Source organism: Athene cunicularia, assembly GCF_003259725.1.
Source record: "Athene cunicularia isolate RWA chromosome 10 unlocalized genomic scaffold, athCun1 chr10_part1, whole genome shotgun sequence".
NCBI classification, from domain to species: Eukaryota; Metazoa; Chordata; class Aves; order Strigiformes; family Strigidae; genus Athene; species Athene cunicularia.
The window spans coordinates 2,416,799-2,443,726 of record NW_020799112.1 but is presented as its reverse complement, the minus strand read 5'-3'; the positions used below and the strand labels follow the sequence as shown (position 1 = coordinate 2,443,726).

Genomic DNA, 26,928 nt, shown 5'->3' with positions numbered 1-26,928 from the left:
AAGTACCAGAGAGTAAGTGGGAGAGTTGCTGCAGAGCGCCCGCTGGTGCCAACCCCTCTGCGCTCCGCTGCTGGGGCCAGGGAGTGGGGCCGCGGTGCTGGGAGGGTCAGGGCTCTGTGACATAGGGGTCCAGAATGTTCCTGGTAGTGGCTCTGCGGGTTTCACTGAGGTTGCACGTGTCTTAGGTGTGTACTGAACAGAGGATGCTTTCTTTTAGGACTTTGTGAGTGATTTCAAAATCTGACTATTCTTCCCCCTTTCACATTTTTAAAGCATCTCTCATGGCTGACTGCCATCCTGCCTGGACTCTACAGGAATCTTTTTTTGCTTTCAGTGTAGACAACCTTGTCCAGGCTGTGTGTAGGTAACAAACGCTCTTTCTGTCTGTTGTGTTCAAACAGTGTGTTCAGTGAGCTCTCTGTGTGTGCTTAAGATGCCCATGCTAGCAATGTCCTTTAAGTGAGACTGACAAAATCATTAACTTTTAAGCAGAGTATTTTATTTCCAATATTTTTTGTGCTAAAACATGATTGCATGTTTCATGCAGAAAGCTGAATCTTAATTCCACTTCCCTATCTCGAGATACCAGTAACCTAAATGAATAGAGAGAAACTTGCCCTACCTGCTCTTGGTGAACTTAGCGTCCACGGCGCTGGCAGGGAGCGGTGAATCAATTGCGTTTGTTAATTGGTCTGTTTTTAACAGGTTTTGTAGTGCTTCCCGAGCATGAGTTCAGAATGAAGCGGCGATTGGATGAGCAGGAGTCACCCGTGTATGCGTCGCAGCAGAGACGTATCACCAGCAGCACCGAAGCTTTTCAACACCAGCACCGCGTGCTTGCCCCGGCCCCTCCGGTATATGAGGCGGTTTCGGAGACCATGCAGTCTGCCACGGGGATTCAGTACTCGGTAACTCCCAGCTACCAGGTGCGTGTGCTCATCCCTCAGCCCCATCTTGGCTGCAGTCCTGCTGCGTGACCAGCCAGCACTGTGTCATTTCACGGTAGGGTTCTCTAGTCGAGACAAGGTTTGTTTTAGTAACCAGGGCTTCCTAAAGAACAAACAAGATGGTACAACGTGCTTATCGTACATCTCATTTTAAGCACTTGCTTTAAGACTATCAGCTTCACTCATGTTCAGAGCCACCTGAACAAATGTGGTGTGACTTGGCTTTTTTTGCACACAACTCTTTTAATGATTCTCTGAGATTATGGTCACTGAATCCTAGAGGCAAGTGTGTGCAGGGATTTTTCTCCATTTTTCTTTTCTTCACTGGGGAAAGGTTTGTTCTTATGGTTGCTCAGTCACAGGTGTGTGATACCTTGGGTGATCTTAAGCTTAACAGACTGGCTTGGATCAGCATTTAGATTGGAGACTCTCAAGGAAATTGTAACGTTTCAGAAGATATTACCCCGGGGTCATTAGGGGGCACTCTTCCCCCTTTTGCCTCCTTTGCAAGTAGCTGTCAGCTGGGGAAAGGAAAAAAAAATGTCCTTTCAAGGGTGCGCTGGAGATACCTCCCAGTTGAAAGACAAGGGAAAGGCTGTTCCTGTGTTACTTGTTTCTGGCATGTTGCATCTTCCACAGTTGTGCTGCTGGTGAGCTGCCCTCCCTGTTTAGTGCCTAATTTTGCACACAGCTTCTTCGTTACTTTTGCAGAAGGGATGTTCATGCTGATAGTAGCAGCCGCAGAGCTGAAGAGCCTGCAGGCAGACACTTGCAGGGACTGGAAGAGGGTGTGTTTATGCTGGCAGTCCTTCCTAAAAAGAACTTGGATGGACCAGCAAGCAAATTGTTTCTTGTTCATGAGAAGGATTAAAAAAAGTATTTCCCATCTAAAAGAGGCTTGAATGGAAAACTAAGTTTGTGTAAAATGAAAAGTAATTTACTTCTTAAACGTTTTTTTAAAATCTCTTCTAATGGATTTTCCAAATTGAAACTTTTCTGGTTTGATGTATGAAGACCTGAAAAGTGCATTCTGTTCCTTTCCCTATTTCTCTAGGGGAGGTACCAAGCTGAGGTTTTCCCCCGAGTCTGCTAGTGCCAAAGTGCCACAGTTTGACTTCCAGTACCGAAACTGAATGGCAAGAGTGTAGGAGCTCGTAAAGATTCATTCATTCAGATTATTACTTGTGACACATAAGTGTCATAGAGAAAAGAGAGAACTTTGACTCTCTCAGACTAAAAATCCCATTTTAATGCCCCTTTTGCAGATCTCTTTGTTAGTGTTAGTGACTAGACAGCCGGTGAGTCTGCAGGCTGGAGAGAAACATGTGTTGGTAACATGTTTGCAGAGAGGGCTGTCCTATATTTGGAGTATAGGTTGACAGTTTTCTTGTTTTGTTTTTAGGTCTCTGGGTCATTGTTGAAGAAGAAATATATCGAAAGATATTTTTTGAGTAAGGCTGTTAGCAGTCACGGTTAAAGGTCAAACTAACTGTTCTGCTTCTTTACAATTTTACTGGTGTACCTGGGTCCGGGAAGACTGATCTCACCCTCTGTCCATGGAGTGAGTGGTGGTGGCTGCAAAGCCATAGCCACCCGTGACGTTGCCTTTGCCTTGCCAGGTGTCGGCCGTGCCGCAGAGCTCGGGCAGCCATGGGCCAGCCATCGCAGCCGTCCACAGCGGCCACCACCACACCGCGCCAGTGCAGCCCCACGGGAGCCAGGTGGTGCAGAGCCACACGCACCCCACCCCGCCAGCTGTGCCCGTGCAGGGGCAGCAGCAGTTCCAGAGGCTCAAGGTAATGCTGAACATTGCTGCCTCCAGTAAACCAGCCTCTGCCTAAATCCTTGGGCAGCTAGGGGCTTTTTCTATCCCATGTGTCCCTGCCAGCTGATGACCTCCTAAAAGCTTTCTTGACAAGGCCTAGATACTTCTCCTGTTTGGAAGACTTGAATGCAGAAAGGGACTTCTCTTTCTGCTGAAACTCTGTTGTTTCAAATAACGTAATAAAAAATGGACTTGCTAGGAAAAGGTTGGGGGGCAGGAAGGAAAAGAAGGTGTTGCCCGGAGTAATTGTATGAATGGGTTAAATTACCAAAACATTTGGTGCTTTTCTGAACACATGGCACATGTGGGTGGTTGTGTGGGAGTAATTTGGGAGTAAGGAAGGCTCTATTCTTGGATTATGTGCTGTAAAATCCTTAAAAAAAAAAAAAAAGAGAAAACTCCACCAAAAATAACCCCTTTAAGTAGCTACATTTGGTTCAGCTTTAGTGAGAAGGCACGTATTATGATTTGATGCCTGTTTCTTAGTGTCTTCCAAATATGGTGCAAGTCTCTTCCAGCTTTGGTGGAACCCACTGCCTTGTTGGGTGAGAGGCCATTTCCTTTTGCTGAATGTGGGACACTCCATTTCTAGAGAACTCTGGAAATGGTTTCAAAATGTGTGGCTCTTTCTCCCAGTGAAATTGATGGCAAATCCTCTGCTGATGCAAGATTGGGGCTCTACATGGTAGTCTTTCTTCCTTTGCTGTCATTTAATTTTGGATGAAAGAGGTCTCGTATGTGGCTCTTGCAGCTGATGGGTGTGTGGCCTGGCTGTCAGAGGCGATAGGGACCCAGAGCTCTTGCTTTAGGCTGTGGTTGTTCGTTCAGTACATCTGAAATTGGATGTTGGTACATGAACGGTTCATAAACTTCTTGCCGCTTGAGGTGTAAAACAATTTACCGCCCACAGTTGCCGTTTTCAAAATCCTTATATGTCGAACTGAAATGTCTGGCTTTTTGAAAAAAGTGCAAGTGTGTACCTGGCAGACATCTACTACACTGAATATGTCATTTCCACTTTCTGCTTATTCTTAGACTTCCATAATAATTTCCACATATGAATGCAGGAAAAATACTCAGTCTAGTTCTGTTTATCCTAGCAGTCACTTCAGTGATGGTAAATTTGGAGTATGTTTTTTTCTCTGAGTAATTCTACTGATCTGTGTTGCTCTTTTTTTTGTTGTTTCTTTTTGATAGTTTTATCTTGTGAGCCAGGAGTGGGGAGTATCTCTTATTCACATGGTGCTGGCAGTACACTAACCAGGCTCATGATCTTTTGCTCTTTAATTCCTTGCCCAGGCTCAGGGCTAACAGCTGTTTTTTCAAATAATGCGTGTTTTGCAGAACAATGGAGGTGAAATAAAATCTTTTCTGCTAATATAACCTGTCTGTTCTGTCTCCAGGTGGAGGATGCACTGTCTTACCTTGACCAGGTGAAGCTGCAGTTTGGTAGCCAGCCACAGGTCTACAATGACTTCTTGGATATTATGAAGGAATTTAAATCTCAGAGGTAACCAGCTGCATTTTGCTGCTTCTTTCCAGGTTAGAAAGAATGTATGCAAGGCATGGGATCACAGAGCAGGAGCTAAATTCCATCCTTCCATGTGCAGAGTAACACACCTCTAGCAGTAGTGTAAAAGCAGTTGCATGCTTTCTCTTCTGAAAGTTAAATGCATCCCTTCATTTCTGCTAAACCTCTGCTTAGAGTGGGAGTTCACAAGTTCAGCCTTGATAGCTGATTCATCTGGCTGTCTGGCTGTCTGCTCATTAATAATGGTCAGACTTGGGACTAGATCTCATAGATATAAAATGCTGTCTGGGCTAATAAAATAATTCTAATGTCGATCTTCAGTAATGTATTTATAGGAATCAGTTTTGCTTTGTTTCATATGTTAGAGATGAGAAGGTAAAAATTCTAATGGAAAATTCTTGTGTGGAGAACTTGGTGTACCACTGAAAGGGTCTTAGAGGATCGTGACATTTTGATCTTATTCCTTCTTCAGTATTGACACTCCAGGAGTGATCAGCCGCGTATCACAGCTCTTCAAGGGCCACCCGGACTTGATCATGGGTTTCAACACCTTCTTGCCGCCTGGTTACAAGATTGAAGTGCAGACGAATGACATGGTGAACGTGACAACACCAGGGCAGGTTCACCAGATCCCCACTCATGGCCTGCAGCCACAGCCACAGCCACAGCCACAGCATCCGTCACAGCCTTCAGCGCAATCAACCCCGACACCAGCACAGCCAGCGCCGCAGCCACCACCTGCCAAAATCAGCAAGGTGAGAGACTTAGAGTGTATGCAGCAGTAACATGGGGGTCCTGCTGCCTCCAGCTGAAACTGCTATGGAGCTGGAGAGTAAAAAAGGAGCTTCTATGCTGCTTTTTTGTAGTATTTGTGAACCTGCGTGTGTTGTGCTTCTGTTGTTAGATTAGTTTCTCCTTTTCAGACTTCAAGATGCATCCTAGTTGATTTGACAGTAATTCAAATAAGCCACCTCAAGGGTTTGGAAAAGCCTTGTGGCTTTCAGTGGGGATCTGAAAGGTGCTCAGAGCATCTGGTAAAATGTACACATGTTATTCAGGGAGTGATCCAACAGCCCTAGGAGAAAGATCCCTGAAGTACATTTGACTTTGCAAGAAGGGCTTCCTGGTTAAAGCACTGGGCACAGGTTGAACTACCTGCTTTTGTGTATATTGTCCCAGAATAACTCAAGTCCCAAGAAATTCCCCATAAAACAAGGCCGCGATGAAGATGTTGCTGTTGGTGTGAAAGTGTGTGCATGGTTTCGAATGCTTGGGGAAATTAAGTGTTTATAAGAGTTTGATTAGCTATTTGGTAAATTCTGCATTGCTTGAAGTCTTCAGATTGGACATTTTTTGTAAAGCAGTCTAGTTCAGCTATAGCTGGATGAGTGCAGGAGTTATTGGCAAAATCTAAAGTGCAAGAGTTCAGGCAAGATGACGGGGATGTTGCCTTTAGGTATCGCTTTGTGGACCCAAAACTGAGAAATTTCAATAACAGAGGGAGAGCCTTAGGGTGGGAAAGAATCCCCAAAGTTCTGAGGGTTAATCTGTAAACTGTACAATTAGCTAACAATTGACTGGAAAATTAAAAAAAAAAAAAAGGTAATATATAATTAGAAAGCAGCAGGATTTAAAATGTGGCAATTAGATGATCTCTAGACAAACATTGGTGGGACTTGCAACCTCCTGTTCAGAAATGGCAAACAAAAACATGTTAGAAGATTTGCAAAGCTGAAACCTGCAAAGCTAAGGCATTCTAGAATTAACTTACCTGTGCCGGATTTCAAGGCTTTTTTCCAAGTAAGTAGTACATGCTCTCAGTAAAGAAGCCTCTTTCTCATCACTGTGGGTGAAGTGGTTTTCTCCCCATCGACCTGCAAAAAAATTGAATTATTTTTTCTGAAACTTTAAAATGAACTTGAGGGACATCCTAGATAATGAGGTGAGCTTTCCTTGTTGTAGGTAAGCAAAGCAGGATCTTGCAGTAGGATGCTTCTAGCCATCCTAAGATGGTTATCTACACTGTCAGTCATAGAGACTGTATAATAGAAGTTTTGAAGTTTGGAAGGTGAGAGGAATGAGTACTTCTATTTCCACTTAAAATTGTCACCTCAAAACTGCCACGAAATTTTCCTGTGGCTGTTAGGTGTCTATTCTTGGTCTCAATACTGAAAGAAATTCCAGTTTACCCTTACTGTTGTCTTTATGCATCCCCAAATTCTTCACTAGGGGCAAAATAACTTGCACTGTTGGAGCAAGCCATACCTATGCATTTTGGCTCTGTTAAATATTTGAAATAGTATGTCTCTTGTCAGATTTCAGTCAAAAGCAATTAGCAAGAAAATAAACTGTTAATAACAACAGCTTGAATGGTCCAGGTGTTTTGTCTTCCCGATGAAGTGTAGTCTCTACTGGCCCACTAAATATTTATCTGTTTATTTGCTTTGGATAATAGTTTTCTTCTGCTTAGTCTACTTGTATTTGTGCTTCTGTTAATCTTTAAAAACTCTTGACTGTGAAATGGTACTTCTTAAATTTGACTCTTCACAGCAGTTTCTGTCTAGACAGCCACTAGGAGATATTCAGTTTATGATAGATACTGTTAAAATTCTCTAGACCTGCAAAGGCCATAATTGTTTAGTAGCAGTTTAAAAAGATCATTCGTTTAAGGAAGTGCAGCAAAAGTCATCCAGGGCAGGAGGTTTTGTCCACGTAATATATTGCAGCTCAGAAGTATCTCTGTTGAATCCATGTTGTTCCACCTTTGGCATCAGGTACAGTTATACAATGGGTTGTTTCCTCTGGATGTGGTCTGTAAGTGGAACGAAAGTGCCTTTATTCTAAACATAAAGGAATCTGCTAATTTCTAACGTGACTTCTTTTCTTAGCCATCACAGTTACAGGCACATACTCCCGCCAACCAGCAAACTCCCCCGATTCCACCATATGCATCACCACGCTCGCCACCAGTCCAACCTCATACGCCTGTGACAATCTCCCTGGGAACCACACCATCCCTGCAGAACAATCAGCCCGTTGAGTTTAATCATGCCATCAATTATGTTAACAAGATCAAGAATCGGTTCCAGGGACAGCCGGACATCTACAAAGCCTTCCTGGAGATCCTCCATACATATCAGGCGAGTGTTAACAATGCAGATTTGAGTATACATATGGTTATTTCTCTTTCTTTGCCATGGGGAGATAACTGTGTCTGTCCAAGACTTGCGTTGGGGTTTTCTGCTGGAATAGCATTGACCAGCAAGCGAAGCAGAATTCTTGCAAATGAGAAGATTATGTAGCAGCATGAAATAATAGATTTCAATCCATCATCTTTATTTGCAAGTGTCTGAAATGCCTTTTAAAAAATTGTATTTGGCATTTTTTTGTGAGCACGAGTCAGGAAGAGACAACATGGCCGTATCACTGTGCTAAAAGTAAAGAAGGCACTTCCTTGATCAGTGTCCCAGTGCAGGGCCAGTTGAGCATTTAGTATATATTTATAGTATGTGGAAGTATATATTTTTAGTATATATAAGTGTGTGTATATATATATATATATATATATACATACTACCTCACATTAGATGCTGTTTTGTTCTTTATATCACTGAGGGGTTTTGTTTGGGTTTTTTTGGTCACTTAAATAGTTTGTGAGTCCTTTCTTCTGACACTTCTCCTCCTTCCTATGGCAGAAGGAGCAGCGTAATGCCAAGGAGGCAGGAGGTAACTACACGCCGGCTCTGACAGAGCAGGAGGTGTATGCGCAGGTGGCTCGCCTCTTCAAGAACCAGGAGGATCTGCTCTCGGAGTTCGGGCAGTTCCTGCCTGATGCCAACAGCTCTGTGGTGAGTCGCCTTGGGATAGACTGGAACTTAAATACCTAGCAGAAAATTGTTCTGTATGTAGCCAGAGTTCAGAAAAATGTGCTTTTGCTGTTTGTTTCTTGGGTTTTTTTTGGAGTGATCTTTTACTGAATATGGGAATGGGGTCAGGGTGATAGACTGTGTTTTCTGGCCATAATTTGTCTTCTAAATACAATCCCTTTGCCTAAAAGGGTTGTTCTAAGACTGCAATAACTGCAGTAAAATACATTGGTCATCTAGAGCTAGGAGGAGCAGGCATATTTTTTTGCCTGGATGTGTGGAACTCGGCTCTAATGGTCTTATGGGTTTGTCTCTAAATAAGCTGTTAAGTAAGACAACTGCAGAGAAAGTGGAATCGGTAAGAAATGATCACGGTGGCACGGTGAAGAAGCCACAGCTCAACAACAAACAGCAAAGACCCAACCAGAATGGCTGTCAGATCCGACGGCACTCGGGAACTGGAGCAACCCCTCCGGTGAAGGTAAGATAGCGTGTGCTGCTCGTTCAGCAGCCCTGTTTTTCCCAGGAGGCTGAGGCAGAGCGGGATGCATTTTAGGAGTCTGTGCAGTTTTTGCAGCACAGGCTGCAGTTTGAGAACATGGAAACTAACACTTGCCTTTAAAGGAAACTTTTGGAAATCTTTGTTTCTAAGCACAAGGCTTTGTCTCCAATTTTCACAAACTGGTGGTGTTATCTGTACCTAAGAGCACTAATAGCTACTTCACAGGCTTGGGAAAAATAGGGCTTTCCTCACTTTATTAGGAGGCTGCAGAATGCTTGGGTGTAGTTTTATTGGTGAATAAAACAGTGTTTGGTGATGAGGGGGAGATGTGTGGAGGCAAAAGTCTCGGTAAATATATTTGTCCAAAATTTGTAGTGATGTTTCTAAGGCACGTGGGAAGATAAGCTGAGGGAAGGACGAAGGTGTGCTTGAAAGCTTTGTTGTGGTAGAACTTGGAGCAGATGCAGTGGAATCCATGTTTGCTCCTCTTTCCTATGATAAACCTTATGATACAATGATGGATGATTATTCTCTTAGCAGAGTTTGCCCTTTCCAAATGACACATGTTTTGAGAGAGCAAGGCTTCATAGTGTAATAAAAATTGTCCTGTGGCAAGGTGGCTTAGAGTTTGTGCATTAAGGATAAGTTTGCCTGCTTTATTTGAAGGTGGTGAATCTTGCTTTGTGTTGAAAAACATTAGCAGACATCATTGTATCATTTAAATCCAGTGATTTACTTCCACATCTGCTCTTTCTCCTCCTCTTAAAATAAAGAGCAGCAAAATAAAACACATTTTGGAGGCAGCTTTTGGCCTTTCTGAGGATGTAGAGTGCAGTGCTAGTATGGGAAAAATAATGGATCTTGCAGTGGAATGCAAGAGAGAAGGAAATATGGTAATTGTAGGGAGGTGTAAGACTTAAAGAACTGGGTGAGTGATAGGGGAAAAAACAGATTTATTCTGGTAATTTTGCAAACTAGTTAGAAAAATGAGATATGCTGTAGTGTGACTGTTTCAATCAATGACTTACAGAAAAGATTGCAACAGTCTATTAAAAGTATTTGGAGTTCTGTGCTACTGATTAACCTTTAATAGATTAACTTATGACACACACTTTCATTAAAGTTTCCTTCCAAAAAAGCCACCTTTCTTTTATTTGAAAGCAAATGGTGGGGTCAGGAAGCTGAAATCCATGTGTGATAGATAATCAAAATATGGCAACTTGCTCCACTGAACAGCCTTTTTTTTTCTTGCCTTTTTTTTTTGTTGTTGTTGTTAACAGAAGAAACCAAAGCTGCTTGGCTTAAAAGACCAGTCTTTGGCGGAAGCCAGCAAACATGGTGTGGGGACAGAATCTCTCTTCTTTGAGAAGGTGAGAAGCGAAATTCGGAGAAAACCGACTGGTGTCATTGATTTGTGATCTTGGCGTGTGTACATCTGGATTTTTATCACAGTGAAGTATGTGATATATACCACCCTGATAACATTTGTCAGCTTGACCTCAGATGTATCGTGCGACCTCTAAGTCAGGTCCATTGAATTTTTTTTTAAAGACTGGTGATCTTTTTTACATAGATATTTGTGTCTTTTCCCTGAAGGTTGTGCTTCAGCTTTTTACCCGCTGCTGATGCAGCTTATTTGCAGGAATGGGAATTTTTCCTGTTACGCACACTCCAAATTTTTTTCACCTTTCTGAAATCCCTGTACAGCCGATGATGTGCGTGGCATGTCTTGCTGTGTTGGCACAGCTTGCTGCACCCATCCACAACCAGCTGCCTGCAGTGTGGGAGCTCAATTTACAAAGCAGCTGATTCATGTCGATGTTGGGTTTTTTTTTTTTTCCCTGAGAGATGAATCTAATTAATTGCACAGTTGTTACCTGTTGCTGGTTTACCACACAGAACAAATGAAGGATATGTGAGATGTTTCCAAGTGGTACCTTGGTGTCTTCCCTAAGATGTCCATACATTTCGTTATGGCTCAGAGGGGAGTATACAGTGAACATAAACAAGCCTTTTAAGTAATATTCATGTGTCAATGAAAGTCTTGGTTGCTCCCTGATGATGCAGTGCATTTTGCAGCCTGCTGCAGACCAGCTAACGGTAACTGGGAACCAATCTATTGCTCGGAGGACGTGTAGGTGTTAACATGAATAAACCTAGAAGTCCCTGCTGTAGAATTATAACCGTAATGACAAATATCTTAATGATGATAGATCTTCATCTGATGCATAGATGCTAACTGTTCTCGTGGGAAAGGTAATGGTGTTGGCATGAATTGTTTGGTTTCCTCGTACTGTGAAGATAAGCGTTACAGAAGCAGGTTTATCTGTGATAACCCAAGCTGTAATGCAGGCAGAGCTGGAGTGGTATCACCCACAGCACAAGGTCTCTTACCCTGGCTCCCTACTTGCAATATTCTCTGGTGTTTAAAGGCAGCTGGGGTGGGTTTGTGGTGCTGGAGTTATGGCTGATGTTGTCCACAGTTCCAGCATTCTGTAATCTGGCTGTTAGGGGGTTGTTTGAGGGATTTCATTTTTCACCTGCAACTTCTTTGGTCCAGCACGGGGATGGCTCACGTTGGTATCTGCTTGGCTCTGTGTATGGGGCAGGTGACTGACCCTCTGTTCCACTCAAGGATTTGCATTTTCATTCCATGTGTAATCTCTGTGTATCAGTGGGAAGCACAGTGATGAATCAAGGTCTCCTGGACAGCAATAGCATGCACAGCTTGACCTCACCCTGACAGCAGCTGTTTTCCTCTTTTCTTCTCTGTAAGGTCCGCAAAGCTCTGCGTAGCACAGAGGCGTATGAAAACTTCCTTCGCTGCCTGGTTATTTTCAACCAGGAGGTGATCTCCCGGGCAGAGCTCGTGCAGCTAGTTTCTCCATTCCTGGGGTAAGTTTCCTTACATGAGGTGAGAAGTTTAATCCCCTTGGTCTGTTTCTGTTGGGAAGCCAGGAGAGAAGCGCTAACCTTTGTGGTTGTTCAGGGGAGTGCCTCTCGGGTGCCTGCGTGGCACAGGGGAGGAGGAATGCTGCCCTGGGAGCAGGGCAGTGGTTTCTTGGGCCACAAAGTACATCTGAGATGGAGTGTCCCTGTGCTGCCTGCTTCCTCTACTGTTGGTTGGCTCAGTTTTTATCTTGGTACCCTGCCACTGCTTAGTTGTCTGTCCAGTAAATGATTGCATGAGTTGTTTCTGTAGCAGTGCATTCTCTGATCTCCTGTTGCCTCCAGCTCAGCCCGAGTGTTGGGAATATACATGGTGAGGTGCCATGTGCTGCTCTATGGGCAGGAAGATACTGGCAGTTCTTGGAAGTCCTTCAGTGGCTGGTACTGTGCAAATGCAATGTGCTTCAGGCTTTCAGACCTTTCCATTATTGGAGCAGGACAATAAGGGCCCTGCTTCAGTTTTCTTTCCAACTTCATGCTCGTCTGCGCTGCCCTTTTCTGTTCCTTATCTAAGAGGAGGTGAGAGGGATTCCTAGCTGTGTACTGGCTAACAGGCAGCATTCAAGAGCAGTGCTGCTTGTTGTGTTTAGTCCTTTTTCAGAAGAGCAAACAGAATTATTTAGCCTGTTATTGCAGTCTCTTGTTCTGGAATCACAGATTATTTCGTTTGAGAAAAGACTGACTGTCTAATTACATGGGAAATGTCCCCTAAAAAGAGTGCTGATAAAAACTCACAAAAATTTCTAAAACTCAAAAAGCAGCTGAATTCTGTTGTGAAGCCAAAAATGATAAGGAATATTATACTTTAAATAGGAATTTTGACTTCCATAATTGCCAGTAGTGTACAGAACAACTCTGTATTAATCAGCTAAAACCAACCAATATCTTCTCATCAACTTTGGGCAGCAAGATTAATGTTCCTTCTTCCTGCGAATTGAGTTCCTGGTTCCAAGGGAGAAGGCAGTAGCAACGTAAATTGGGTTCAGGACCCCATTACACTAGCTACTGTGCAAAGAAACTGCCCCAAGGAGCTTCCACTCTCTCTGTAGCTCCACTGGAATTACTCAGGCATCAGCAGGATGCTACCTTTAGCTAGGAAAGGTGAAATATTAAACAAAAAATTCTGGATTTCTCCCATCTACTGTCTGTGCTCCTAGCTATAAGGGTGAATGTCTGTATTGGGAAAGATACAATACAGTTTTCTTACTCTGGAGTTAGACATTATCTTCTGTCATGTAATGAAAAAGCAATAAATGAGAAGTGATTCAATTAGCTTCAGAAACAGGCTCAATTCCTCGTATTGTTGAAGCTTTTCATGAGATAAGAGGAGATGAACAGATGCAGTACTTTAGACTAATAAATTCTTCAGAAAACTTCACAAGCAGGCAAACTTCTTCACAGTTTGGGCTGGTCTGTGTAGTCTGGGGAGGCAGCACTGCTTGAAACAATTGCTCAGCACAAAAACCTTTTGCTACGTAGTTCCAGAATCACTTTTCTGTTTCTTCTTGCTGCTTTTGGAAAGGAAAGGTCTGTTTTAAAATTAAGAACATTGACAAAACAACTGGGAGTCTGGCCTGGGTTCACTACTGGGGTAGTTTGGGAGACCCTGAAACGACTGCTTCCCTGCAGGGGAAGCTTTGGCTGCTCTTCCTTGCTTGCCCCTTATCTTGTGGGGACTGGACCCACAAGGCGTGTGGAGGATGTATCAGTGCTTGTCTGTGTATCCCTGGCGATATGAGGGGGTAATCTGAAAGCACCTTAGTTGCACCAAAAGACCAATCCACCACCTGACCAACAAACAGCAGTGATCAGGCTCTGTGGAAGTGGGACTTGAGTGGAGAGGTCCTCTCTCACCAGACAGATAATTCAGAGGGTCTTCTTGGACACAGTCTGTAGCAATCAGTTCTAGCCTTAGCATCACAGCTGAGTGCTCTTTGATTTCTACTTAGCTGTTTTTTCACTTCATTAATTTTATTTTTAGGAAATTCCCAGAATTGTTCACTTGGTTTAAAAACTTTCTGGGGTATAAAGAGTCTGTTCACATGGAGACATATCCGAAGGAACGCGCTACTGAGGGGATTGCCATGGAGATAGATTATGCCTCCTGTAAAAGACTGGGCTCCAGCTACCGAGCCTTGCCCAAGAGCTACCAGCAACCCAAGTGCACAGGGCGGACTCCGCTGTGTAAAGAGGTAAGATGCTCTTGGATGGGAATTGCGTGACAGGGGAAAGCTATTCTCAGCCTTCTCGGAGGGATGGAGAAAAGACGAGCAGAATGGAAGAACAGGATGGAATTACTTTGCATCCCTGTGCTATGCTGAAAAGGTTCCCAGGGATGTCAGGGCACATCTGCTCTCACGCAGCAGAGTTGGTGCTGCTGCCTGCACCCCTGAACTGGCACTGGGCATGGAGCTGGGGCTGGGCAGCTGCCTGGTTAGCAGTGATCCAGCACTGAGCCGTGCTGCTGCGGCACCCAGGCGTGTGTGGGCATGCCATCCTGGCTCGGGACCATCACGGGACGTGTTAGAGCCCGAGGTGAGCACACCCCGAGGTGTTCTAGTGGTGAGTGAGCGCTTGGCACTCCTGCAAACGCCTGGATCATGTCCAGAAGCTATTGTACAGGTTGAGGCGTCAGTCTAGGAATGGGTTATGCTGGAAGCTGGCTGGGAGTTACAATACCCACGTGGCTTTGATGACTGGCATCAGCTCTTCTCCAGTGCTGCTTGTGAAAGGGTTGCATGATGCGTTGGGGAGCAGCTGGAAAAAAAACAAAACAAAAACAACCACCAAATAGTTGTGATGTTTAACTAATTAAATAAAATGTAAGGGCATTAGATACATACTATGTTTTACATAGTATAACCTGTGAAACGAACATTAAGATTACAAATTTAAACACTCTTAAGTAGGAAATGACAGAATTAGTTTTCTTTATGGTCTTAATGTGATCTCTGGCATCTTTTACAAGGTAATATGTAATTCAAGATTATTGCTACCTTTTTACCCAAATTCCCACTTAGTCTGCTTTCAGAGTTGTCTCTTGTCCAACTTTAACAGAAAATCACATCTTCTATAGACAGATTCTCCTACATATCCCTCACATGCTTCTCTCTTTCTACCTGCAACGCTAAGACGACCTCTTGTCTTGAGAAATGGTGTATTGCTTTGGGAAATCGGGTCCCTACAGGGAACCAGCCTCCTTGGTTGAGTCAGAGTTGGTCTCTCAACGAAGTCCTGCGGGTTCAGATGTACTCATTGAGTCCTTTAATGTGTTGTAATGACCTTTTCATCAAAGTGGGAATGGTACTGGCTGATCCTGTTCCTTCACTGGTGTTGAAGGTAATGTTTTGGAGATGAGTGAGCAGGACTCTTGCTGAAGGCCAGTTAATAAACATGCCACTTAAGAGCACTCACTGGAGGAGGGGAGAGCCCCAGAAATCCCTTCCCTGGGTGACTCCAGTCAGCAGTGGCACACTCAACAAATAGTAAGGAGATCGCTGTTTGGGAACATCATGGGATTTATGTACTTATATTCCTTGAGAGATGAGGAGGACAAATGTGGGTGATCAAGTCATGCAGTTAGCAGTGGTGGCAAAATAGTGAAAACCACTTGGGCAAAAGACAATTGCAAGTTTTTAATCTGAGCCCTGACATGTCTCTCAAAAGTGTCTTGTGTGATGCAGTTATGAACTTTTCTTGCTGTGAGAATCTAATGACTCAGTTGTTCAGGCTTTGGGTTTATGAAGATTGGGCCTGACTTCCAAGGCTGCCTGCCAAAATCCTTGTTTCTTTGCCTTTGGCCTCTGAGGTTTTTTTTGAATGTTCTGTTCCTGTTTTGGAGGTGGTGAAAGCTGCAGGTGCTCAGCTGCTTTGTCAGGAAAGGTGTTGCTGGGGTATGGATTTATATTCCTAATTAGCCTTATTTGGAGGTAGAAACCACGTACTGTCTTAACAGTCATGTCTGATGTGATGACCACCCAGTGCTGTTGAAGATGAATCACACACATGAGGAACCAGCTGGTTGCAGTCGACTAATCCGAAGTAACGGAAAAGCTTCTTTCACCTTTCTTTTTCTCTTCCCTTGCAAGTTTTTTCTGAAAAGTCCAGCTAATGAATTTTGCAGACTGCCTGAACGATTTGGTTCTGGCTGTCTGGGGTTGTGTCCTGAATGCTGGACTTTGGAAGGGGCACACAGTTTTTCCAACTGGGGAATTATACCCTTCTGTCAGAAGACTGGGCTCAGAGCCGGACGAGTGTGACCCCCTCAAAGACTGACTGTGACCCTTGTCTCCTCCTGTCTCCCTCAAGGTTTTGAATGACACCTGGGTCTCCTTCCCATCGTGGTCCGAAGACTCCACATTCGTGAGCTCCAAGAAGACGCAATACGAAGAGCACATCTACAGGTGTGAGGATGAGCGTTTTGAGGTAAATAGTTTTTCCTTAATTCATGTCTTGGAAAGCTTGGGCTTCTGTGAATAGTTAACAATCTTGATATAATTATACCTTTAATACTACTGCTTAGAATCTGTTTTTATTGTGTGTCTGTCACCTGTTTTTTGCATAAAAGCTGTGTTCTCTTAATGCAAGAAGCAGCAGCTGCATAACCAGCTCCTGCTCCAAACTACGCCCCTGCCTGCCCCTCACTTTTTGTGCAGAGCTCCAGATGAAACTGTTCAATGGCCAGCATATAATCGATGCATCTTCTGTTCTTACTGCCCACATAGTGCATGTGAACATGCATTCCCCTGTAATAATCTGAAAAGCAATACGTTCAGGATGTTAAATGATTGACGTCTTGACTTGAAATGGAAGTTAGCTTGGCAATTACCTGAATATGCTCAGATTCAGCATGTCCTTTTGTAGAGTAACTGTCAATTGTGTTCTATTCCCAGGTGGAAAATGTAATTTCTGAACAGTATCATTCTGGTAGCCTTTAAATTCTTAGGCAGTGTTGTCTAGGTAGCAGATAAAATATAATTGGGTTATTTTAGAGCAGCCAAACATGGAAACTGCTGCTCAAGTACACCTTGTTAAACATGCAGGGCTTCTTGTTTCATGTCACTTAAATGTTAGCCTCTGTTAAGTATCGTGTTTTGTCTATTCAACGATGGTAACGCACTGTTTGCTTCAGCTGGATGTTGTCTTGGAGACCAACCTGGCAACAATCCGCGTCCTTGAGGCAATCCAAAAGAAACTCTCGCGCTTGTCTGCGGAGGAGCAGGCCAAATTCCGGCTGGACAACACTCTGGGTGGCACTTCAGAGGTGATCCACCGCAAGGCTCTCCAGAGGATATATGCTGACAAAGCAGCTGACATTATTGATGGACTTCGGAAGAACCCATCCGTGGCTGTTCCCATTGTACTGAAAAGGTACTGACTGCTCTAGCACCCTCCCCCAGGGAATCTACCAATGGGTAATGCACCGTATATGATCCAGGTTTATGTAGAAGTAGCTAATTTCTGCCCTTAAAAGGTGTGACCACCACAAGGCTGTAAATTAAGAAGTACATTTTGTGTTCTGGTCAGTTGCTGTGTTTCATAATCATCACCTAGAAAGAGGGAATTACTCTTCTGAAACAAAAACCTTAGAGCTCAGCTGGAGGGAAGTAGAGCTTTGTTGTCTCCTCTTAAACCTTGTTTCTCCTCCAGTGTCAGCATCGTGTGTAAGATGAGGAAACTGGCTGTACTGCGTGGATTGTTCATGGACTAAATTTGATCGCTTTCCAAATCCCGCGGCTGTACGTGACTGTGGGCTCAGATTGGGGTGGCTGTGCTACCCTCAGATTCCCAGTCTGGTTTCTGTTGTCAGCCTCCCCTTTCTCGGTCAAGAAAAGGGAGTGGATGCTGCAACTCCTTGAGGAAGCTTGAGGAGACGTGTAAGCAGGAGATACTCTTCCCCAGCTACTTCTCACCTCTGTGGGACTGTTAGTCCTGTGTCTCAGGGCTCTTGTCCTTGGCCAGGACACCTGCAAGGTTACAGTTTCCCCACCCTGCTGTGAGAACACTCTTCCTGTGAGCTGGGTCTTGAGCTGCACCAGGGGTGCTTTGCTTGAGATACTGAGGCGAGGTTCAGGAGTCCGTTCCCAGGAAGCTCAGGTGTCCGTACTGCAAGGTGATAACTTTTTGTTAATCGTCCAAACTAAGCTGCCCCTTTTCAGCAGCTGGAGCTACATGACCTTGGGATTTCTGAGAGACCTGGGCCATCTCCTGTGGCTCCCCCATCCCTTCAGCCCCTGTCACTGCTGAGGACAGTGGGGCTAGAGGGACACTAAGCCCTCTAGCTATTCTGGCATGCTGCGAGGGCAAGCACAAGCCCTGAAGCTACTTTGTTCCTGAGTGGTGTTACTTAGACATGAAAGAAACCCAGGGGGGTTTCTTAGAAGAGCCTATGCAGGGTGCTCCTCCAGTGAAGCTCTGTTCTGTGGGACAGCTTTCATTTATGCCCATTTCTTAAGTAGTTCAGCTTTTCTCGGTGCTGGCCAGGAACCATGGGCCTAGGTTCTCCTTATGTGCTCAGAGTACACCTCTTGGCTCACCCTTGTTTTCTTGATCCAAGGTTAAAGATGAAAGAGGAAGAGTGGCGAGAAGCCCAGAGAGGGTTTAATAAAGTCTGGCGAGAGCAGAATGAGAAGTATTACCTGAAATCCTTGGACCACCAGGGCATCAACTTCAAGCAGAATGATACCAAGGTCCTGAGGTCAAAGAGTCTCCTCAATGAGATTGAAAGCATCTATGATGAGGTAAGATGGTCACCAATAGTTTCCTTCCCTCAAGCTTATGTACTTTGCAAGTGCAGTTTCAGTTCCTGTTCTTCACCACTCAATGAGAGGGGAAGTCTGCACCACCAGCAGAGGTTTCTGAAAGGTCTTGGCTGGGGAGAGGTGCTTGGGACTAATTTTTGTGCTGTTTCTCATTTGTAGAGGCAAGAGCAGGCTTCAGAAGACAATGCAGGGGTCCCCACAGGCCCACACCTATCATTAGCCTATGAAGACAAGCAGATCCTGGAAGACGCTGCCTCTCTCATCATCCACCATGTGAAGCGGCAGACGGGAATCCAGAAAGAGGACAAGTACAAAATCAAGCAGATCATGTATCACTTCATTCCAGACCTGCTGTTTGCTCAGCGAGGTGAACTCTCGGATGTAGAAGAGGAGGAAGAAGAGGAAATGGATGTGGACGAAGCTACTGGGGCTGCAAAAAAGCACAATGGTGTTGGTGGCAGTCCTCCCAAAACCAAGCTGATGTTCAACAACACGACAGCCCAGAAGCTGCGGGGCATGGATGAGGTCTACAATCTCTTCTATGTGAACAGCAACTGGTACATATTCATGCGGCTGCATCAGATCCTGTGCTTGCGGCTGCTGAGGATCTGCACCCAGGCCGAGCGGCAAATCGAAGAAGAGACACGGGAAAGGGAGTGGGAAAGGGAAGTGCTGGGCATAAAGCGAGACAAGAGCGACAGTCCTGCCATCCAGCTGCGACTGAAGGAGCCTAGTGAGTGACTTCTGGTGGGAGGCTGGGGAAGAAAGATGTTTCTGTCGTAGCACGTTGAAAGAGCTTGTTTGGTGTCTTCAGGCATATTGGGAGTGATGACCCTTTAAGATGGGGGGATCTCACTTTCACTATCGCTGGGCGGCACTGAATTGAGGGAGGAGATGGGAAGGTGTGGGGTATGTGGGACTCAAATAGCGGAATGGTAACATGGAGCAATTTCTTCTTAAGAGATTTCGTTTTACACTTGCATATCTAAAGTATCTTTGAGTTCCCTAACTAAAACTTTTAAAGTAGTCTTTCAGAAATAAAAACCTTATATAGGAGGCCAGAGCTAGAAAGCATGAGATTATAAACATACTCTTGGTCTTAAAAGGACGCATTTATATGTCTGTGAAAGACAAATTGAAGCCTATTCCAGTAACTCTTCAGCTTGAATGGGTGGTCGGAGGACCAAAACTCAAAGCAACCCTTCCTGGGGTGATGTGTTCATCTCCCACTCTTTCTTGTCGCAGTGGACATCGATGTTGAGGATTATTACCCAGCCTTCCTGGACATGGTGCGCAACCTCCTGGATGGGAACATGGACTCGTCGCAGTATGAGGACTCCTTGCGCGAAATGTTCACCATTCACGCCTACATTGCCTTTACCATGGACAAGCTGATCCAGAGCATTGTTCGACAGGTGATTGCCAGCAGAGGCTGATGGAGGGTGGATGGTCTGGGCTAGAGAAAGCAGCCAGGTTGTTTGCTGCAGTGTGAGCCCAGGCCCACATTGTAGGGGGAGTGTTGTATGCCTAATTTCAAGGATAAGCAGGTAAATTCTGGGTGTTTTTTAACCCAGCTGTAAAGAGACGTGATAAAAGGTAATTTCTGATGGATTTAAATTATTGAGAATATCCTCTCTGTGCGTATAGGGTTCTCCCTTTGATTTCCAGAAGTTTTAGGATACAAGTATTCAACTTCAAAGTGTCTCCGGAGCTAATTAATCTTGCTTTAACTTTTGAAAAATAATTAAATGACACTTAAATAATTTCCTTCCTTTTCTCCAGTGCTGTAGGAACAGTGCATGCCTTTTCTAAAAACCTTTGTGTCTTTTATCTGGCTGTTTAAGTAGCTCATTTAGGCTGTTAAACTCTAGTCCTTTTATTGGACTGTTAGGAAGAATGTGTGACCAAGGGAAAAATTTTTCATGTACCTTTTTGTAGCATAAAGAACAAAAAAAGGCCTTTCCTCTTTCAGAGGGGTAGAGCTGCTTTTCAGAACTCCTTTACTTCAGTCCAGAGATGAACTGAATTCAAAGGACAATTGAGAGACTCTAGATTTTTAAACTTGTACAAAATAAGGATTTGATACTAAATCTCTCACCCTTTTCCTCAGACACAGGAGCAGCTCCTTGCTGAGGAAGGGATACACTATGTCACAGTGCTCTAGCCCTTCCTCCCATGCTGCTGATCAGGATGTTCCTTGCCTGTAGTTTTTCTGAGTAGCTGTACTTTGCCACCTGCTAATTTTTTTAAAGATACTGTCTTTTTTTTACATAGCAGCAGAGATCATTTGCAACTAGAAGTTGTTACTAAAAATGTAGCCTTAAACTCATGCTTTTTCAGTCTTTTTTTTTTTTTTTTTTTTTTTTTTTTTTTTTCAGTTTTTTTTTTTTTTTTTTTTGCTTGGGCTTAAACCCATGGTTACATCTTTCTTTCTGTTCTGTGTTGATGGGCACGTAGCACACTCCCTGACAAACACCTTCCCTGTGATCTTCCTTTTTGCAGCTCCAGCACATAGTGAGCGATGAGATCTGCGTGCAGGTGACAGACCTCTACCTGTCAGAGAACAACAACGGAGCCACGGGAGGTCTTCTCGCTTCTCAGTCTTCTCGTACTCTTCTGGAGGCCGCGTACCAGCGCAAAGCTGAGCAGCTCATGTCAGAGGAGAACTGTTTCAAGGTAAAGCCAGGCTGAGAACTGCAGTGTAAAAGCAGCAAGCAGTGAGGGAGATGCCTTTTAAGAAGGGAGAAGTACCAGTCCTTTTAAAAAATTAGTCTTGGTTAGGCACCCGAGCGCTGAGGACTTTCCATAGCTCTGAAAGTTGAAAGTTTTGGTGGCATGTCCCCCAGCTTTTGGCACATAGCTGAGGGGATAGGTTAATGCTTCTGTAAGAGCCCCTCAGAAACAGGGTTTCAGGGAGAAATGGATTTCCTGGAATAGCAATGAATATCCCTTGTGCTTCACAACATCTTTGGCTTGTATAATACTGACTGCTTTGCTGTCAACCCGTTTTAATTTGTCAGCTCAAACTTTCCCATTTCTCTTGTGTCTCGATCTTTGTTAACTGTGGGGACATCTGCTAATACTGACTGAGCATTAAATCACTGCTGACCGCGTACATTGCTAAATAAACCTGGAGCACTGTGCTAATCAAATCCACACTTCCTTCGCCTAAGATGCAGGAAGTGGTCAGGCCCTTTCTGAGCAAGTAAAGTACTTTGAATAAAAGCCTGTGTGTATAGTCTCTCTTCCCTTGCCCTCAGACCTATTTTGGGGGCTCAAGAAGGACACACACCCCTCCAAAAAACAAAAAAGTGTTTCAAAAACCTTTACAAAATTTTTCTGTTCCTCAGAGTTGTGCAATCTGGCTAGTGTTTTCCCTTAGCTGTCAAGCATGTGGGAAGCAGTATTTTTTTCCCTTGAAACTACGCCAACTTGCTTCATTCTCCCTTTACCCCAGTGAGATTGTTTTTTCTATTTGAAATCTCTTACTGAAGTCCCTTCTGCTGTTTCTTTATAGCTGATGTTCATTCAGAGCAGAGGTCAAGTTCAGCTAACCATTGAACTGCTGGACACGGAAGAGGAGAACTCCGATGATCCTGTAGAAGCAGAGGTAAGAGCAGCTTGTCCAGAGAGCTGACTGTGATGGTCAAGGGTGCGCCGGATGAGGGTGTCCAGTTGACTGTTGTTGTGGTTCATTAGCATAAGATAAAGAAACATCAAGGACATGCTGTAAAACTTTCAGTGATGTGAGTCAGCAAATCCTTCTTGGCTTATTTTATATTAGAAAGCCCTCAAAACCATGTAGAGAAATGTTGTACATGCCTTTTTGGGGATAAGATGCACGACGCCTTCAAAAGTGACCTTGTGTTCAACCATCCCATGTCATTGGGTGGGAAGGCAGCGGCTGATCTGTGCTCTGTGCTCTCTTCCAGCGCTGGTCAGACTACGTGGAGCGGTACGTCAACTCCGATTCTACCTCCCCTGAGCTCCGGGAGCACCTGGCCCAGAAACCGGTCTTCCTGCCAAGGTGAGTGGCCTGGCTGTCCCCATGGGATGCCCAGATACCCCATGGGCTGTATCTGGCCGTGGTGGGCGCAGCGACTGCGCTCTGCCCACCAAGTGCTGTATTTGAACACCACGGCAGAAGCCGTTGCCCTGCCGGCGCAGTGTAGAGGTGCCGTGCTGCTGTCCATCCTACAAGCCTGTGGGTCCCCACCAGGCTCCTGCTCTCCACTGACTGAGCGATGGCATGGTCCATGGCTAGCAGAGAAGGCGAGGGCTGACCACTTGCCACATTGGGATTTTTTTGGCAGTCCTGCTTTAGGTTATGGTAACCCTCTACCTGAAAACAGCGGGTGCCATGTCAGAGCTGTTCATGAGCAGGGACTTGGTTGCACAATAACCTCAGAATATCTCAGAAATGAGTTAAGCCCAGTGGGCTGACTTGTTATAGGGGTCTGAGCCTGAATGACTGCAACAGTCTGTTGTGCTGCAAGCTGTTTGCCAGGCTTTTGAGTGGCCAGCACAGATCCACCAGCTTGCTCCATCTTGGTCATGCTGGAGGGTGAGCACTAATTCCAAGAGGGGTTCTCTGTTTTGCAGGAATCTGAGGCGGATCCGTAAGTGTCAGCGTGGTCGGGAGCAGCAGGAGAAGGAAGGGAAGGAGGGAAACAGTAAGAAGTCCATGGAGAATGTGGAGAGCTTGGACAAGCTGGAGTGTAAATTCAAACTGAACTCCTATAAGATGGTGTACGTGATCAAATCGGAGGATTACATGTACAGGAGGACTGCTCTGCTGCGAGCTCAGCAGGTAGGAGTGAGTGGGCAGCTGGTGTTTCCTGGGACCCCCTGCTCCCAAAGGTCAGGTGGGGAGTCTCGAGATGAAATGTCCTTGGGGATCCTGACCAGTAACATTTAGCCGTCTTTTGTGTTGCTGGGAGGATGGTACTCTGTTTTGTCCTCCCAAGGCACTAGACATATGGATGTTCCTAAGGTGTAATCTTTTCCACCTCTGACTTTCATTGTCCTCCCACCTCTTCTCCCTTCTTTCCAGAGTGTTTTATTATAGTAGGACAGTGGTGTCAAGTGTAAGCTCTCAAATCTCTTCCAAGAGGCCCTTCCCATGGGTGGTAGTCCCCCTGTTTTAGGGAAGACCTGTCTTCTGCATGTTCCTGTGGTGACGTGTGAGAGTGTGTGTTCTTCCAGTGCTTCCCCAAAGAAGAATCAGAGTGCAGAGCATCAAATGCTCTCTGTCCCCCTAGATCCCTCTGGGTACCATCCCCTCATCGTTTCCCATCCCCAGAGTCACAGAGAGTGGGAGTCCTTGGGCCACTCCCACATGGCAGAGCACAGCTGCAGAAAAGCTGATTTTGTGGCAAAGATGGGAGTGGTGAGGTCACCCATACAGAAAAGTCCCCGTGGGTATTTTTCCAGGGCTTGGAAGTCCTGGACCCAAGGGTCGGTAACATCTCACATCTAGCAGTCAGTGCTTGTGATTGCTGATTTAAATTGGAATTTGACTTTTTGGAAGTTACTCAAATTTGCTTTTGGTTTCTGTGCCAAAAAGCAACTGTTGGGACAAGGGAAGGAGGAGGTGAGTGGGATGGGCAGGGAGGCAGGGGAGCGGAGATGAAGGAGGGGAAGGAAGTGTTGGCTCTCCAGCTGTTCTTGAGCTGTAAAGGTTGAGGTTTATTCAAGATGAAAACAGCCTGTGACTCCAGATTGGCCAAATTCAGGAGAATTCAGTTGGAGAAAGCTGATCTGGTCTTCTGAACACTTGGACATGGTTACTTTTCTCATCCTGTGGGAGTATTTCCAGCCAACAGAGAAAAGGAGGGAGTTTAACGGCAAACTCCAGTTCTAGTCTGGCTACTTAAGACTCGAGGTTTGAAATACATTACTATGATTTTATTATCATCTGTTTAAAACACAACGTTAAGCAGAATGCCATTGTTTAGAATGTAAAAGAAAGTGAGGCCTGCCAGATTCAGGCAAAAGTTACTGACTTAAGCAACTAAAAGCAGAGGTACCCAAGAGGCTCATCCTTCACAGCTCTGTTTTAGTCTTATAAAACAACTACTTACCATCTGTTTCTTGCTGATGAAATACAAATAATAGTTTTATTTCATTAGTTGTAAAGTAATTTAGTTAAACTTGCATTCACATCAGATGAGTGTTTTACTTCAGCAGTGACTTTTCAAAATGCCCATACTAAAGATTTTGACTGAATTCCATCTATCCCATTCAACTGGCACAAACCTCAAGGAAAAGTAAGCTCACAAACATACTATGTGCCGGTGCTTTTCACAGAGAATCTGAACATAAATTATTGAACTGTTAAATATATAGCATACAGCATAGCCCCTTGGTTACTGAAGTACGCTGAATGAGCTGCAGAAGCTACATGGAACTACAAATCTGTTGGATTTAACAGTTAACACTGAGAAGCAATCAGTCTTTCGGAGACGAACAAAACAAATAATAAAATACATTGTTTTAATCTTGAGGTTTAATTATATTTGCTGTTTTCAATTATGATTATACTCATGGCTTTCCAGCCATGGCTTTAAACCATCTGTCCTGGATTTTACATTCCTTAAGCAGATGCTCTTACTCAAAAATGTGCAAAGTTTTTCCTCTCCTGATGCTTCTGTTAAACCAGTGGTTCTCAAACCTTTTAGACCTGACCCAGTTCTTAATTTTTCCATAGCAGTTGGGTCCCATGACGTGTCGTGCATGTTGAGCTTGCTCTCTGCTAGGACCATGCCCCTCTGTGGGGGGCTGGAGGCAGACCCTGAGGGCTGGGGAGAGCAGGGCTTACCTGCTCTGGGGTCTACCTTGGCTCCTGGCTGCTTAAGGAGGTGGTGGCAGCATCTTTGGGGCAGTGCAGAAGTGATTCCCTGCTGGGCATGCAGCTCTTGATCTCCCATGGGATATGTGCTGTGTCCCCAACCTGAGAGCTGCTGTATTAAACAAAGAACATAAACCTTTTTTGGTAATTCTGACTTCATTTTGCTACTGTAATTGCTTTGGGGAGGAGACATGGGGGTCTTTGTCAGAGCTTTTCCTAAGTTGTTAGCAAGGGCTGGTGTCTGCGTTACAAAATCCCTCTGGCTGTTGATCCCCTTGGTTGTGTCAACCTGCAGCCAAGCTTTGTGTAACGCTGCAGTCTGGGAGCTAAACCCACCTTTTTCTAACACCTCTTCCTATTTCTGTAGTCCCACGAAAGAGTGAGCAAGCGCCTGCACCAGCGGTTCCAGGCATGGGTGGACAAATGGACCAAGGAGCACGTGCCCCGCGAAATGGCAGCCGAGACAAACAAGTGGCTAATGGGCGAAGGGTTGGAGGGCTTGGTGCCCTGCACCACCACCTGTGACACAGAGACCCTGCACTTTGTGAGCATTAACAAGTACCGCGTCAAATATGGCACGATATTCAAGACACCGTAAAACTCCCCCGGGCAAGGGAAGAGCCCCGGAGATGTGTGTGTGTGCGCGCATCAAGGAAAGGAGGAAGATGCCTTTCTCCCCTCACTGTGTATCTCCGTAACATGGCCACTTGACTAGTGTGTGGCTGGTACAACCTGTCACCAGCGGGATTCCCTGTAGGGACGTGGGTCTCCGCCGGCGCCCGCTGGGACCATGGGCCACGGGCCCTTTGACTTCGGCACGCGTCCCCGGAGGGCGGGAAGGACCCTGCTCTGAACTGAGCCATCCCAGAGAAACACAACGAGCTCGTACACACCAGCAGTGTTGAGGCTTTGACTCCCCAAAGGCCCTGAGCGGCGAGGGAAGAGAACCGGAGGCTCTCCACGACCAGACCGCTTGGATGTGTCCCGAAATCCCCAGGTGCCTGTCGCAACCGGATTCTCCTCCCTTTACGCTGCCGCCGGGCGGGCGGGCTCCTGCGCGGGGCCGTGGGGCAGCCCCACGCCAGCCACCTCATGGAGCGGACCCTGGGTTCCTCTCGCCTCCCTCTCCCCCCTCCCAGGCTGGACTCAACCCGTGCAGATCGGTCTGTCCTTTCTAGTGCCAGTGGAACTGTTTTTGGTTTTGTTTTTTTTTGTACCTGCTTGTTTACTAGTCTCTCCTAGTGCCATGCACCAGCTTTTCAGACACATGTACGTACACACACACAAAACAGAGAACAACACGATTTTAACATGTTCCCCTCCTTTTTTGTAAATAAATGTACAAATTGTCAATTTTTTTTTGTTTTTTTGTTTGTTTTTCTTTTTTTTTAATTAAAGGAAGTATGCTTGATGTGCTAGCATAACTGTACTAGCTTCTTGTGTACCATAGTACCAGGTGGCTTGAGAATTAGTACCGACAGACAGACCGATGGAGACATTTATTACACTTTTTACCAAAGGGAGTTATCATTGTAGTGCTTTTGTGTGGAAACTTTTTTCTCCTTTTTTTGTAAATAAAAACAATGTCTTTGTTCTTAACCGGAGGAAGACACTCGCTCACCCACAGCCCTGTTCCTGGTCTGAAAGGCACCGTGCAGCATGCAGTTTTTGGGTGGGGAAGGGGGGGGGGGGGGGGG

The 26,928-nt window shown here is 45.1% G+C and overlaps 1 protein-coding gene across 1 annotated transcript; it reads left to right on the top strand.

Moving 5' to 3' along the window:
- The first annotated feature begins 709 nt into the window (after positions 1 to 709).
- SIN3A (SIN3 transcription regulator family member A) lies at positions 710 to 26,903 on the top strand. Its single transcript, XM_026856204.1, has 20 exons — positions 710 to 926; positions 2,567 to 2,743; positions 4,176 to 4,282; positions 4,776 to 5,058; positions 7,192 to 7,443; positions 7,999 to 8,151; positions 8,492 to 8,650; positions 9,952 to 10,041; positions 11,448 to 11,566; positions 13,602 to 13,812; positions 15,929 to 16,045; positions 16,752 to 16,990; positions 18,177 to 18,360; positions 18,541 to 19,114; positions 19,627 to 19,796; positions 20,884 to 21,057; positions 21,899 to 21,991; positions 22,314 to 22,408; positions 22,984 to 23,191; positions 25,599 to 26,903. The coding sequence occupies exons 1-20, from the start codon at positions 738 to 740 to the stop codon at positions 25,827 to 25,829; spliced, it is 3,825 nt and encodes a 1,274-aa protein (XP_026712005.1). The 5' UTR covers positions 710 to 737; the 3' UTR covers positions 25,830 to 26,903.
- The last annotated feature ends 25 nt before the right edge of the window (positions 26,904 to 26,928 follow it).